The 16,510-nt window shown below is 45.4% G+C and overlaps 2 protein-coding genes across 2 annotated transcripts; one reads left to right on the plus strand and one right to left on the minus strand.

Annotated features, from left to right (window-relative positions):
• Nucleotides 1-554: 554 nt before the first annotated feature.
• On the minus strand, nucleotides 555-5,448 carry LOC123171593 (disease resistance protein RGA4-like). Its single transcript, XM_044589045.1, has 4 exons — nucleotides 4,388-5,448; nucleotides 2,026-4,139; nucleotides 1,658-1,909; nucleotides 555-1,366 (listed from the first exon to the last, which is right to left on the minus strand). Exons 1-4 carry the CDS (start codon nucleotides 5,209-5,211, stop codon nucleotides 1,356-1,358), a joined length of 3,201 nt encoding a protein of 1,066 aa, XP_044444980.1. The 5' UTR covers nucleotides 5,212-5,448; the 3' UTR covers nucleotides 555-1,355.
• Nucleotides 5,449-6,986: 1,538 nt separating this feature from the next.
• Nucleotides 6,987-14,597, plus strand: LOC123168421 (uncharacterized). Its single transcript, XM_044586296.1, has 6 exons — nucleotides 6,987-7,378; nucleotides 7,452-9,038; nucleotides 9,158-11,684; nucleotides 12,828-13,575; nucleotides 13,747-13,947; nucleotides 14,138-14,597. Exons 1-6 carry the CDS (start codon nucleotides 7,110-7,112, stop codon nucleotides 14,326-14,328), a joined length of 5,523 nt encoding a protein of 1,840 aa, XP_044442231.1. The 5' UTR covers nucleotides 6,987-7,109; the 3' UTR covers nucleotides 14,329-14,597.
• Nucleotides 14,598-16,510: the final 1,913 nt, after the last annotated feature.

Consider the following 16,510-nt stretch of genomic DNA (forward strand, 5'->3'; position numbering starts at 1 on the left):
AACCGGCGATGGCGCCTCCGGCCTCCTCCGCCGCCGGCGGCGCTCCCTGGCTGACCACGACCTCTCTCCATGGACGCATTTCAATTCGCACACGCCAAGGACACAAGAACTACCGCCGCGTCCGCAGGGACGCGCTCGATGTCTCCCCGTTGGGCTGCTTCTTCGACGCCGATGATGATTTAGGTACTCCTATCTATTTCGTGCTGTACCAATTCCACTACTTTTATTCGGCGATTAACCCTACCCTGGAATTTCCAGCAGGCTAGAGATTCAGCCAGAGGCCGTGCTGGACCGCTCCCCCTGCGCGCGTACCAGTCTCAGATTGTCGCCAAGGGACTCAAGTCTGCACAGTGTGTTGCAGGTACGGTTCAGATTCATTAGTGCAGGAATTTCAACATGGTTTCTTGCTTGTCATGATCAGAGCTCCTCATTTGCATACAAGAAAGATCTGAGCGACGTGTCAGCAAGGTGGGAGAAGCCGGTGTGCGCGCCGCCGAAACTCTGATGGAAACCTTAACCGGTGTGCTCAGTGCAGCTCCTGTCCCGTGGTTGTAGCCCACTTCCTGCCAGGAACGCCATCCATCTCCGGTGACCAGCACATAGCTTCTGTCTGAGTTGTGACAGGTCAGCACAAACTAGAGTGAACAAAGCCGTTTTCTCTTGAACTGTTTCTTTCTTTGGCCTTAGTTTCATGCAAACTATAGCATACCAGCATGACCATGAAGTTATTAATAAGGAGGAAACCATGGCAACGATCGCATACCAGCATGGGAATAAAAAGAAAGTAAAAAAGAAAAAAAGCTCTCCACAAAATGCAGGAACATATATTATTGCCAGCAAAATAAACAACATATATGTGGTCTTGTAACTGGATGAAGGATGGTTACTAAGTTTTGTGGAACAGATGTCAATCAAAAGTTAACTGGCACCAAATACATATCCAACAACATACATGGTGAACTCTGTCACAGCAGAAAGCCACCAAATCAGACATGCATGAAAGTAAACTTATGTTGCAGTACAGGTAGAAACTTAAAATGAGAAGCTTATTGGAAGCACTTCACCGTCTTCACCATAGCCGTATCAGTCTGGTATGGCGTTGTCGCGAGCGGCAGCACATGGGGATTCACCAGTAGCATGTAAACATGCCAGAGAATGAAAAGACAGACCAGTTTCCGAAGCAACAGAAATGACGGCTATGTAAAACGCCAGATGCCAACCTGATACTCAGAGCAAAGTTAAGTCCTGTCCTCACCCCTGAGAAAGATTTACCCAAGCTTTCTAACATCTCCATATAGTCCAAATTAAAGCAACGTCTCCAACAGCCACCAGATTTCTAACATCTCCAGTAAACTTCAGAGCCCAACTGCACAAAAAGTTAAAAGAAACAGGAATAGCCTGAATATTCAGTTTCCACTAACCACACTCCGCAGATATTTAGAAACAGGGCATAGACAGAATCAAAATTCAGAGACACACTTTTCGGACTTCTCCTTGCCAGCTATAGAACACTTATCTAGCAGCTTCTAAATCTCTAATCACTTGAATAGATTTATTTACCTCCAGAATATTACTTCCAAACGTGACCCCAATTTTACTAGCCATGTCACCAAGAGAAACATCAGAAAATTTAGGATAGTTGGAATGTGTAAATTACCTGGGATGTCCTCCGGGTTCTTGCGCTTCACCCTATCAAAAACCTTGTCCATTGAGTTGCCTTCACCAACAGTCCTAGCCCTCTTTCTTCTATTCTCACCCACCACCATTCCTTCCATCCCCTGTTCAAAACTTTCCTTGTTCATCATAGTGCCCAGACAAGTTTTGCTAACAAAATCCACTAGCATATCAATTTTATCTGTATCTTCTTTCTCATCATCATCCTGTTGCAGATCATCACCATCAACTTGTACTGCACAATAGAAAATGTCACATAGATGCGTGAAGAGGGAGTATATATAACTCAACACCAATAATTAACCAAAGTACCAACAATTAAGTAAAATGAGATGCACAATACTTGGTTACCAGACTGTCCAGTAGAAATGGCATCGTGGGGCGCTGTCACTGGTAATGTCGTATCATTGGTTGGCACCGTAGGGCTCTCAGAATTGTCTGCAGGTTCACTTCCCATATCAACATCTTCTGCTGTCTTAACAAACAAGAGCTTCGGGCGTCTGGGGTGGTTTTTTGCTGCTTCCTTCCACTTCTGTCTTGTTTCATCATTGACTCCATCATGGAGGGTGACCTCCTTAATACGTCCCAGGGACTGGATCATGATGCTGCAAAAGCCATTTAGATCCTTACATAGCAGCTGGAGCGACTCGAGGAGCGGCAGAGCTCCCTCTTGGACTTCCAGTTCAGTCATGACTTCAACCACGATGCATAGTCGCCGCAGGCTTCCAAGTGCACCTCTTACAATGACAAGTTTGCCCAGTTGGGATGCAATCAGCCTTAGGTACGCCAAGCAGCGCACTCTGCTCAGGGCAGCAAGAATATCCCCACTCAGCTGATGATGAGGGGATGAAAGGCACAGGCTAGTGAGACCACCTAGCATGGTAACAAATGGAGGCAGGCTGCATATGTTGCCCCCTTGTACCTTGAGCGAGCTAAGATAGCAGGAGGAGGCTTGTTCTTTTTCTAGGGATAAGTTCACGAGCAAGTCTTGGCACCATCTGTCATTGAAACTCAGTGACAGTGAATGAGCTTTTTTATCGGTGCTTCTTTTGATGAACCCCTTGATGGCTTCTGAGAGATGAGTGTACTTGCTGCTGCTGCTGCTGCCGCTGGAAATGGGATCCATACTATTATTAGTGGACTGCTGGCACCATATTTTCACCTTTGTCAAGTGCTTCATATGCTCCATGAGCTGTGCAAATCCTTGGCTCTTGTTGTTGTCCACAACAAATCCTGCCACTGTTTCCAATTTGCTATTCTCTGAGCACCAAGTTTGTAGCTTAAGCATTTTCCGGCCACCTACACCTTGTTGGAGTTTGAACTTTCCAAATAGGTGAATCAGGCATGGCAGCTCCATGACTTGTGTGGGCAGAATCTCTATCCTGGTTCTTCTCACATCCAGCGTCTCCAAAAGTTGAAGCTTTTTTATCTCTTTGGGGAGCACTGTAACTGTAAGAGCGGCCCCGAGGCTTAGGTACCTAAGCAGCAACAGGTTGTTGCATATCTCCCTAAGGTGCTTGTCCTCCAAGTGGTTACCACATTCTTCCAGATCCAATACCCGCAGCAGTTCATATTTGGAAAAATACAAGACGGATTCATGTGCCTTGCCGAAGACTGTCAGAGACCGGACAAGAGATAGATCATTGGCTACTCTGGCACTTGCGTCATGGAGGGAGAGCCAACGGACTTTACTGGGTGGGGGTGGGGGAGCCAGCTGATCATATAACAAGGTAATGAAGTTGTCACACTTGGACATGTGCAGGATGAACTCCAGCATCATGCCGTGAGTACGGTATGTCTTCACCTGATCTTTGATGTTTTTGCTGCTGGCATCTGTACGCTGGATGATACTCCGGTTGACCAGCTCTCTGAAATTGGCGACAGCGGCATCCAGAGCATTACACATATAATCTCCTTGGATAAACCCTTCGGCGCACCATTTCCTTATTAAGTTTCCTCTCCTGACAGTACGACCAGTATGGTAGATACCTAGGTAGAGCAAGCATGTCTTGACATCATGTTTAACAAGGCTGGTGTAGCTATGGACAAGCGCACACTTCATTCTTGCCAACATCTCTTTTGTTTCCAGATGTACTCCAAGGTTGTGGCATAATGTTGCCCAGTTTTCACGTGTCGGATTACCTGTGCTTTGCAAGTACCGAGCTGTGGTGACAAGAGCAAGGGGTAAGCCATCACACTTCTTCAGTGCTTCTGAGCCAAGCTGATCCTCCTTATTGACTGGCGGATTGTCGTCTTGGAAAGCTTCCTTGAAAAACAGTAGTCTTGAATGTTCATCAGCAAGAGTTTTCATTGCATACACATGATCATGAGCTGCTGAGCTGCTGCAGGCATTTGCTACTGACTGAATGGCCGTCGTCACCAGAACTCTACCGCTCAGCCCCACAAAGATATCTTTTATATCATGCCAAAATTCCGTCTGCATGTCATCGATGACGATGAAGAACCTACCAGGAGGAGTACATGATCAGACAGAATTGACATGGAGAGATATCAAGTGGAAATTATAATTCAGAGTAAATTCCATTTTGTACCCGCGAAGATGACACTAGTGAGTTTAGCTAGGAAAATTGCTGAACTGTGCAAAAATATGAAAGATGTAGGCTGCTGTAGGTCGAGATCAAATCGTCAAACACAGATGGAGTTGAAAAAAATTACCAATATGGTTTGGAAACAAGTAGCTTAAATTATTTACCTCTTGCTTCCAAGGTATAGTCTGAGGACTGCACAGAGCTTGTTGAAGTTGCCTCCACCATTGGTGGGGATACCAAGTTGCTGGAGTATCTGCTTGAGAACATTTGTTGGGACCCCTTGCTTTGCTGCAGAGACCCAAGCCCGAGCTTCGTATTGGTTCTCCATTCTGTGGTACACACGCCTGGCAAGGAGAGTCTTGCCTATGCCATGGAAACCAACAATGGAGATCACCTTGAGCTGCTGTTGCTGCTGCTGGATCAGCTCAAGAAGCTCATCCTGGGGCGCATCCATGCCAACAGATCTGCCAGCTGAGAGAGTGTCATCTATCGCCATCTGTGTCGTCGTCTCACTTGCCACTGACGACGACGCTGCTGAACAAGAGGAGGTGCCAGCAGCTATGCTGGCGCTGTAATAAGTTTCTCTCAGCTTGGATGACTCCTGTGATATCTTCTTGATCTCACGGATTGCCTTGGCAAACTCCTTACGGACTGTCACCGTCTGCACCCGGTGAACAGCTTGGCGAAGCCATGTCGATGTCCCGGAGATGGTCACCCGGTGCATGAAGCGGTCGATGCAGTCCTCGACGGCATGCGCCAGGTCACGTATGATTTTGACCCAGGCCCTCTGCATGTGGTCTCTGCTGGGTCGGCTCCTCCAGCGGTGGTCGTCATCTTGCTGAATGGCGGCAGAGATCAACGCAAACTCATTTCTGATGTAGGTGATGTCGTGCTCCAGGTTCTGCCGAAGCTTGTGATTTGTAGCTAAGAATGCCAACAGCTTTGGCGCAATCCTACAGGCAAAAGCAGTGGCTGCCGCAGCCTCCATCTCCCTGGCCGGCCCCTTTCTCTCACTCTGGTTGGGAGATCAGATCATTGAGTTTCCTGGATATAGAAGAGGTCACAACAGCAGCCATGGCCGGTTCATGGGTAGCTAGAAGTGCCTGCCTCCATTCCACTCTTCCTTCATGGAGGAGTTAACTATTTGCACTACATATGATGCTACCAATATTTTTTTTTTCACATTGGTCCCCTTTGCACATGGCCATGGTTCAAAACATAACTTGGACCACTAGATTCTAGTATAATTTATTTATGAAATATACAGTAGTTAAATTTAGATGGTATGAATGTATTTCTACTGACAAATCTGTACACATATGATTTACAAGTACCAGATTAAAAAAAAGTTAAAGTTCAAGAAAACACATGGAAAAAGGTTCATTTTACAACCAAATACTACTCTCCGGGCTCACATTTCCCAAATGGGCCATCTCTGGTGGATGGAAAACGCCTTGTTTGTTAGTTACTTGTTTCTATTTTAATATGGATGACCTTATAGTAACATGGTAAAAATTTCCTACGACGATGAAAGCTAGTTGTGCTTCAAGATGTCTGATATATATACACAAACACACACAGCCCTACAATTAGGTGTTAGTAGCCACCAGTCTGCTCAAACCAAGGTGATAGCCGGTAGATGTTTCTATTTTAATGTGGATGAACTTGTAGTAACATGGGTGGAAATTTCCTACCATGATGAAAGCCAACTGTGCCTCAAGACGTGTGCTATATATATACACAGCGCTAGTATTTCAATTAGGCCGGTGTCAGTAGCCACCAGCCGGATGCTCAAACCAAGATGGTAGCAGGTAGATGTTTCTATTTTAATGTGGATGAACTTGTGGTAACATGGGTGGAAATTTCCTACCATGATGAAAGCTAGCTGTGCCTCAAGATGTGTGCTATATATTTATACACAGCGGTAGTATTTCGATTAGGCCGGTGTCAGTAGCCACCAGGCAGATGCTCAAACCAAGGTGATAGCAGGTAAGTATATGTTTCTATTTTAGTGTGGATGAACTTGCAGTAACATGGGTGAAAATTTCCTACTATGAGGAAGGACAGCTGTGGCTTGTAGATGCGTGCTGTATTAATGTATACACACAACCCTAGTATTTCAATTAGGTGCTCTAACCAAGGTGGTAACAGGTACATGTTTCTATTTCAATATGGGTGAACTTTGTAGGAACATGAGTGGAATTGGCGTTAGTAGCCACTTGCTGAGATGCTCAACTATATATTTTTTTCAAAAATAATTTTGTGTAGCACGTACAAATCAACCTCAGTGCCTCATCTAGAGCCTCTAAATCAACAACTACTGTTACTAACAAAAATCTGGAGATTTGCAACCATTCTTTGCGCCCCCTGTTGTCACAGCCATTCAATTGCCTTGAAATTGCGTCATTCAATGTATATGGTGTTCTTTAAATGTTGTATTTGTCCTTTTGGAGGTTTCAGAAACTCTGAGCTGACGCAACCCACTATCATAAATGTGTTTTTAGATTTTGAAACGTTCTGCTATCATAGTAGGCACTATCAACTTTTTAAACATCAGGTTCCTGTAAAAAAAAAATTTAAACAGCAGGCTTCCCATATATAATTAGTTGAACAATTAGCATGACTTAAGGCACAGGTGGACAGATGCACTTTTGGTTGATAAAAAAAATTTGAGCTCGTGAAGAAAGCAAAGCTCGTGAAGAAAGCATAATAGGCAGCTCCCCCCTGCAGTCCAGCTAGCTCAACGTCGTCTCCAGGACAGAGAGCTCCTCTAGCCAAATCAGGGACGCAAAGTGCTGGCTCAGTTTTTAGACACCAAACATCGATCAGAATAGCACGCCGGTGCCGTCGGACATGCAGAGAGAGCCAGCAGAATACACATAATCAATGGGGAGGTCGCCGTCCTGCAGCAGTGAGCCCCCCTTGAAGAAGGGCCCATGGACGGAGGAGGAGGACAGGCTGCTCGTGGACTACATCAAGTTGCATGGCACCGGCGGCAACTGGCGAACCATCCCCAAGCGCGCCGGCCTCAACCGCTGCGGCAAGAGCTGCCGCCTCCGTTGGACCAACTACCTCCACCCCGACATCAAGCGCGGACCCTTCACCGATGAGGAGGAGAAAACCACCATCCACCTCCACTCCATGCTCGGCAACAAGTACGTATATTGTTCTCTGTTGCTTCTGTTGTACTATGTATCTGTTGCTGCTGATGATTTGAGCTTTAAACAGGTGGTCGGCGATTGCAACCCATCTGCCAGGAAGGACAGGCAATTTTATCAAGAATTACTGGAACACAAACCTGCGCAAGAAGCTGCTCCACATGGGCATCGACCCCATCACGCACAACCCGCGCACCGACCTCAGCCAGCTTACAGGGCTCCCCAGTCTCCCCGCCACCGCCGCCGCCCCCAGTAATAGCCTCTCCAGCGTCAGCATGCCCCCCAGCACCTGGGACATGAATGCTGCCCAGGCCCACGCTGACGTGGCCAGCTTCGCCGGGGGCGGTCTCAGGATCAAGGACGAAGCTACCAGCTTCACCGGCAGTTACTCAGACATGAAACCTCCTATGATCAAGGATGAAGCCAGCAGCTTTACCGGCAGTCACTCGGAACTGAAACCTCCCAGGATCAAGTACGAAGCCACTAGTTTCACCGGTAGCCACTCGGACATGAAACCTCACAGGATCAAGGACGAAGCCGCCAGCTTCACTGGCAGACACTCGGACATGAAACCTCTCAGGATCAAGGACGAAGCCGCCAGCTTCACCGGCAGTTGCTCGGACAGGAAACCTCCCAGGATCCAGAACGAAGGCAGCTACTCGGGCGCTGGTGCTGGTTGGGACATGAACACTCTCTCCATGCGCCAGTCCAACGCCGCCAAGTTCCATCTCCTCCAGGGCCATTGTTGGGTGATCAGTGCTTCCTTGGGCGCCATGAGAGCTCTTGTTGGGAAGCTGGACATGCTGCTGCTAGATGATTCATCTTCTCAGAAATTCTTCTCCAAGAGGGTGATGGATGGGATGCGTCTCCTCAAAGATGATGTTGAAGAGATAAGCTCCTACCTTGATGAACTGTCAGAGGTGGATGACCATCCCCCAATAGCCATGTGCTGGATGAATGAGGTGCGTGACCTGTCTTACGACATGGAGGATTACATTGACAGCCTTTTATCTGTGCCACCTGACCATTTCAACAAAAACAAGAAGAAGAAAAACAAGAAGATGATGACCATAAAGAAGAGGCTCAAATGGTACAAACAGATCACATACGTCATGCAAGTGTCAGAACATGGTGTCAAGACCAGCAAACGCGTTCATGTTAGTGTTGTCCCTCGTCTTCCCAAGAAGCCCAAGATTGCGGAAACAATTTCAGATTTCAGGATCTATGTCCAGGAGGCTATTGAACGGTATGACAGATATAATCTCCATTGTTGCAGCAACTTGAGGAGACGTACATTCTTGTCCACTGGCCATATGCTTCCAATGCACTATGAAGAAACCAATGATCACGTTGTAATTGATGGCCGGATGAATGAGTTTATCGACTCACTGGTGGCAGATCAGCAGCAGCTCAAGGTGGTATCTGTCCTTGGATTTGGATGTCTGGGTAAAACTACACTTGCCAAAGTGTTGTACAACAGAATTGGGATGCAATTTGATTGCAGAGCTTTCATTCGAGTGTCCAAAAAGCCGGATATGCAGATACTTTTCTGCGACTTGTTCTCGCAACTCCACCAGAAGAAGCGGCCAATACATGCCAATTCTAATGAGCTTGGCATCAGCGACATTAATATCAGCAAACATCTGCAAGATAAAAGGCACTGCTAACCCAGTTCCCTTATGCTATTTATTCTAGTTTACTGTAAACACATCAAACTTCATTTCTACTATTAGCCTGACACAATATATCTGATATGCGTGAATTCCTGGCATGCAGGTACCTAATTATTATTGATGATTTGTGGGACGCATCAGCATGGGATATTATCAAATATGCTTTTCCAAATGGAAACCGTGGCAGCAGAATAATAATAACTACACAGATTGAAGATGTTGCATTAACATGTTGCTGTGATCACTCAGAACATGTTTTCATGATGAAACCTCTTGATGACGATCACTCAAGAAAGCTGTTCTTTAACAGACTTTTTGGTTCTGGAAGTGACTGCCCTGAAGAATTTAAACAAGTTTCAAATGAAATTGTTGATGTATGTGGTGGTTTGCCGCTAGCTATGATCAACATAGCTAGTCATTTGGCAAATCAACAGACAGCAGTATCACTGGATTTTCTGACATACATACGTGATTCGTTGAGGTCACAATCGTGGTCAAGTTCTACTTCGGAAAGAACAAGACAAGTACTGAACCTCAGCTACAATAATCTTCCTCATCATCTGAAGACATGTTTGTTGTATCTTCATATGTATCCAGAGGGCTCCATAGTCTGGAAGGATGATCTGGTGAAGCAATGGGTGGCTGAAGCCTTCATCAATACACGAAAAGGGAAAGAAAAAGATCAAAACTGGATGGAGAAAGCTGCAGGAATCTATTTCGATGAACTTATTGATAGAAGATTCATCCAACCTCTAAATATCAACTACAACAATAAGGTGTTGTCCTGTACTGTTCATGAAGTGGTACGTGATCTTCTTGCACACAAGTCTGCAGAAGAGAATTTCATTGTGGTAGTAGATTATAATCGAAAGAATATATCACTTTCTCATAAGGCCCGTCGGCTATCTCTCCTCTTTGCCACTGCAAGGTATGCCAAGACACCAGTAAACATCACAAAGCCGCAAGTTCGGTCACTTAATTTTGTTGGATTGTTCGAGTGCATGCCTTGTATTGGAGAGTTCAAGGTTCTCCGTGTTCTGAACCTTCAACTATCCGGTCATTGTGGCGACCATGACCCCATAGACCTCACTGGGATTTCAGAACTGTTTCAGTTGAGATATTTGAAGATTACAAGTGATGTGTGCATAAAACTACCAAACCAAATGCGAAAGCTGCAATGTTTGGAAACGCTGGATATTATAGATGCACCAAGAGTCACTGCTATCCCATGGGATATTATATATCTCCCACACTTGTTGCACCTAACCCTTCCTGTTGACACAAATCTGCTGGATTGGATTGGCAGCATGACTGACTCCATCATCAGTCTGTGGAGCCTTGGCAACCTGAACTACCTGCAAGATCTTTATCTTACCATTTCTTCTACACATCCTTCTGGCCATCCAGAGAAAAACATGGAAGCTCTGGGTTCTTTACTAGGAGGACATGGCAACCTGAAAATTATAGTAGTGTCTCATGGCCCATCGGTTAAAGATATTGTGGTTCCTGGTGCCTCAAAAGTAATCATTTCCTGGGATGAGTTGGAACCTCTCCCACTTCTCCAGAGATTTGAATGCTCACCGCACAGCTGCGTCATATTTTCCCGAATTCCTAAGTGGGTTAAAAAACTTGGTAACTTGTGCATTCTGAAGATTGCAGTGGTGGAACTGCAGATGAGTTGTGTTGATATTCTCAGAGGATTGCCTGCCCTTACTGCTCTGTCGCTGTATGTGCGGTGCGCGCCTGCTCAAAGGATCCTCTTTGACAAGATGGCCGGGTTCTCAGTTCTCAAGTACTTCAAGTTGAGGTTCACGAGTGGTATCCCATGGCTGAAATTTGAGGCGGATGCAATGCCTAATCTCTGGAAGCTGAAGCTGGGTTTCAATGCAATCCCCCGAATGGACCAACATCAACTAATCCGCATCGAGCATATGCCAGACCTTAAAGAGATCTCTGTAAAATTTGGGGGTATAGCTGCTCTTATAGAGTATGCCGTGAAGACGGTCATTAGTAATCATCTGAGAAATCCTAGAGTCCATGTGTGTTTGGTGACTTCTACTTCCTATGGTGATGAAAGCACAAAAGAGAAACCTCCCACCAACTCGGCGGTCGAGTCGCACATGGCCGCCGCAACGTCAACGGAGACTCCGACCAGCCAGGTCACCACCGCCTTCGCCCACTGCGACAGTGTCTCGACAGAGGGTGCTGCTGCTTCCGGGGACGCAGATGTGGAGACGCTCTGCCACCTCTCCAACAATCTCGCCACCGCCTTTCGCCCTCCAGAAGACTTCACCTTCCTCGTCGACATGCGTGCGTACCGCTCCGTGCTCTCCGTCCGGAGTCCCTTCCTTGATGCCATCTTCGCGCGTCGTGCCGCTGAAGGGGAGGGCAACCCGCTGGACCTCCGGGAGCTTCTGGGTGAGGAGGTGGAGGTCGGGTATGAGGCACTGCAGTTGGTGCTCGAGTACCTGTACACCGGCTGCATCCGCGACCTTCCCAAGTCGGCATGCGTTTGCGCAGACGTGGACGGCTGCGCCCATGTCGGCTGCCTCCCTGCCATCTCGTTCATGGCGCAGGTCATCTTTGCCGCATCCATCTTCCAGGTTGCCGTGCTCACCAACCACTTCCAGGTCCGCCTCTTCCTCCTCTTCTCTGTTGCAATGATTTCTTCATATCACTTGTTTATTATGCCTGCTGGCATGCATATTGGTCAGACATTTCAATGCTATATTTGAGAGGAATGGGAAAGAAACCTATCATATTATTTCAGCAAAAAATATTAATTTCAATGCTTTCACAAAATAGCGACAAGCATTACATTTGTGGTGAATATATGGTACTCGTTAAACTGGTGAAGTTTTGGATGGGTGCTAGGATATGTTGAGTTATTTGGAGATACCTACTACGGTGCAACAGCCACTTAGGTTCAAGAATCAACACTCATTCCTAACTCAGTTTGACATAGGTGTGGAAATTAATCGATTTATCTTTTTATGACTAGTTTTTTTTACTATAATTAATCGAGTTATCGGTGAGTGCTGGTATAAATGTGGTGTCTCTTTCAGTTTCAAAACTGTCCGCTTAAATGTCTTCAATATGCAAATGATGCAGTTGGCACTGCAAAGTGCTGTGTCATTTTTAATGATATATTTCAGGGATTCTTGTTTTGACTTTTCATGGTACATGCATCAACGATAGGCAGTTCATGACAAACATGATTTGATAATACTTTCCAAATCTAGGCTCCATGAATGACGACAGTCGATACATGTACAGCAAAAACCAAAGATATAAATACAGTGCTTTTCCCCTGTTACAATAGTATTGATCTAGTGTTTTCAATTAATAAAGTTTTGGATGTGCGTGTGAAGTGAAATATCAAAACTGACAATGATCCTACTAATAGGGCCTAACATTCCTAATTTTTATACACATATTAGCTCCATAACCTCTCATTTTCCAGTAAGATCAATGAACGTTCTCTTAAGGGGCTGTACTTAGATAGGAGACCCCTTGTTTTAGGTAAACAGTCATCAACCAATGCATCTGCACAAGCTAGAAATTTTGAGACGGGGCCTTAATGAAATTGTTGCCTTTTCAGATTCTTATCTGGGATTTGTATTTTGATAGTTTTGACTTTGCTGCAGATGACTTGTGTGTCTACCATTTGAGGATAATTCTTGTCGAGTCGCTACTTGTAACATTACAGTCGTATTGTTTCGTGTTTTAAGGAGACGGTACTAAGCTACCTTATGCCTTTCTTTTCCATGCAGCGGCTTCTCCTTGATGTCCTTGATGATGTTGAAGTGGATAACCTTCCATTGATCTTATCTGTTGCGAACTTATGCAATAAATCTTGCATGCATCTGCTCGAGAGATGCCTTGAGATGGTAGTCCGGTCAAATCTTGACATGATTACTCTTGAGAAAGCATTGCCTTCAGATATCATCGAGCAGATTACTGATTCACGGCTAAGTCTTGGACTAGTTTCACCCGAAGATAAGGGATTTCCTAACAAACATGTAAGAAGGATACTCAGAGCTCTTGATTCTGATGATGTGTGTTTAGTGAGGATGCTGCTCAAAGAAGGGCGGACTAATCTTGATGGTGCATTTGCATTGCACCATGCTGTAGAACATTGTGACTCGAAGGTCACAATGGAACTTCTGGATATCGGACTTGCAGATGTTAATCATAGAAATCCAAGAGGTTATACTGTTCTTCACGTTGCTGCCAGGCGAAGAGATCCTAAAATTCTTGTCTCTGTTTTAACCAAAGGTGCTCGGCATTCTGATCTTACATTTGATGGAAGAAAAGCAGTTCAAATCTCAAAGAGACTCACAAAACATGGGGATTACTTTGGGATTACAGAAGAAGGAAAACCGTCTCGTGAAGATAGGTTATGCATTAAGATACTGGAGCAAGCTGAAAGAAGGGATCCACAACTTGGAGAAGCATCGGTTTCTCTTGCAATAGCTGGTGACCGTCAACGTGGAAAGCTGTTGTACCTCGAAAATCGAGGTAACATTTATTTACAAATCGTCAAGTGTTCAAATTAGTGGTTGGTATGGTTTGCAGATGATGGTGTTTTGCATGTGGAGTGAAGTTCTCCATGTGCAATTACCCAATGTGTGCTACCTTTTTCTTCTCTTGGAAGTGGTGTTTTCACTCAATTATTTTCTTGCTATGTAGTTGCTTTGATGAGGATAATGTTTCCAACTGAGGCAAGAATAGCAATGGACATCGCTCAAGTGGATTGTACTTTGAAGTTAACCCTTGATTCTGGGGCAAAACCTCCTCCGGAGAAAGAACTGGCAACCATTGATCTAAATGAAACTCCTTTCCATATGAATGAAGAACACTTAGCTCGGATGAGTACCCTCTCCAAAACAGGTGAGACACAGATTGCCTTTGTATAACCACCGCGCTTCTACATTATTTATATTTTCAACCAAATAATAGTATTCACTTATTTAGACTATCTGCTGTAACATTCTGAATAAGAAAGCTTGCGTAGCTGAAGTGTGAAACCCAATAGTCTATGGATCTGGACTAACTGCAAGCTCAATGTTTTTTTTACCAGTTGAACTCTGTAAACGCTTCTTTCCGCGTTGTTCAAATGTGATAGACAAGATTATGGATGATGAACCTGAGCTGGCTCCTCTTCAAAGAGACGCATCCACCGAGAGGACTCGGAGGTTCGGTTACCTGCAGGACGCGGTTCAGAAGGCATTAAGCGAGGACAAGGCTAGTTTTGACAAATCTGGGTCATAGTTCCAAAACGGATGACTCGGAGGTTCGGTGACATGCAGGACGCGCTTCAGAAGGCATTAAGCGAGGACAAGGGTTCGTCTAGTTTTGACAAATCTGGGTCATAGTTCCAAAACGGATGACATGACAAAGCAGCCAGAAATGCATGCTACTAGAGTGTGACGTGCGCCTTGCCGCGCCGTTTTTCATTCATGAATTAACTCTACAGTTTTTTATTTTGGGTGCGGTCTATTAATTATGCATAATTGTCCACTGCCGGCCATGTTTAAACATCTCCACAAGAATATATGTGAAGGAAATCCAAAACAACTATTGAATGTAAACTTTATCTCAATATAATAGAGCTAAACTCTTGCACATTGCTTACCGGATGGAAAATTGAAAATGGAAGTAAATCAACAGTAACAAAAGGACTATGTTAGCTATATGCATGATTCATACAAGTTATCACGTAATGAAATCCCTAGACAAATCAAGCTGGCCGAGCCATCTGCCATTGGCCTTTTCATGCAATACAAAAGCCGGAGCATTTAAATTTCACACAGTACGCATTACACCTCTAGCAATTTGTTGGGTCTCCGTTGCTAGTCTCTCTTTGTTCAGTTCTCTTGTTTATTGACTACTTTTTCTTTACAGACTCTTTTTGTTTTGACAGTTTGCTATTATAATTACATTGTTTGCTTATGCTTAATTATTTAATGTTTCCATTAGTGAATACCAATATTAAATATGTGGAGACATTTAGTGTGCAATGTTTAAGTATAATTTTAGTAATTTGCTACAATAGAGAATGTTAAAGTTTTGAATTAATTTATACTAACTCATCTCATGAGTTCTTGTCAAGTTTTATGTGAATAAAGTTTTTAAGACACCAATTTTTTCCTCGTAAAAAGAAGCTTTTAAGGCCCAGGGAAGACTAGGATAGTACAAGCGGGCTATAATAGAGCAAGAATAATAGTCTTACTAAGCGGGCTATAAGGAATTCCACATCAGCAATATTCTGAGCTGGAGGAAAGTTAAGACAGGAGAGAGAAGGTAGCGAGCGCTTCGTCAAGCGCCCGGCTACACACAAGACGCGAGAAAGTTCCGCCTGCTTGCAGCCCGAAGCAAGCGCTAGCGCTGCCGTTTTCTGTTTCCAGCGTCCCACTGTCCAATGAACAGCGTTTTGCATGCATGCAAACATTGATTACTTTAACTATCCAGCAGTTCGTATAGAGCCAGTCTTATTGCACGAGATTTCTTTTATGAAGGCTACTGCTCACATGGAGCTCGTGTACAACCGGTAGGCGCTTCTATTAACCATGCTCTTAAGGATGCGGCCTACCGTGGGGGGCTCTCCGTGCCGTCTGATCTGCTCTGCTCGGGCAGCGCGCACCTAGCCGACCTACCCCGACGGTTCATTATGGGTGGACCGCAGGGTCGCATAGGGCCACAATCATCTGGCAGTTTCGGTCGCACCTGTGAATGTGATGACCCTATTGCGCGTTGCCGCGCGCGCTATGGGGAGGCTAGAAGCCTGTTGACGACTTCGGCCCCATGCGGGATGGTTCTGTCGCGTTGGGTGGGCGGGCGTGGCAAGTAAGTCGCGCGCAGGGCTGGCCTATCAGGACTGTGCGCCCCATGCCGGGCTGGTTCGCTCGCGCTGGTCGGGGCCTGTGTCACGCTCGCACCATCATCGTCGATCGGCTCACGCATCGGCAAGCCTGATGCCTATGTGCACCGGCTCGCACGGGATTGTTCGATCGCATTTATATGGTCCTGCGTCGCGCCCATGGAGTCGGCTCACGCATGGGATGAACCTGTAAGGCTGGCACATTGACTCTTTTTTTTTTTATTGTGAAGACAGTAGGAAAGGTTCCTACTGCATATATATTACCCAAAACAGGGAAGGCACAATTACATGGTGTATTACATACAGTGGGTGGTTGGGTCACCACCCAAGGCTATCGGGAGGCAGCAGGGCTCTATTGTATATTCTCTAGTAGTGTGGTAATAATATGCTCTTTGGAGGGTTTCACTCTATATCTAAGGTTGGAAAATTCCAACTTGAATCTCTGCTTCCAGGATGCCACAGAAGGCTTGATCTTCCTGAAGTGGTGGTTATTGCACTCCTTCCATAAACTCCAGGTCGACGTCAGGAAAATGTCCATCCACATCTTTCGGGGCTGCATGGTTTTTTGGTTTT

The sequence above is a fragment of the Triticum aestivum genome, chromosome 7D, assembly GCF_018294505.1.
Source record: "Triticum aestivum cultivar Chinese Spring chromosome 7D, IWGSC CS RefSeq v2.1, whole genome shotgun sequence".
NCBI classification, from domain to species: domain Eukaryota; kingdom Viridiplantae; phylum Streptophyta; class Magnoliopsida; order Poales; family Poaceae; genus Triticum; species Triticum aestivum.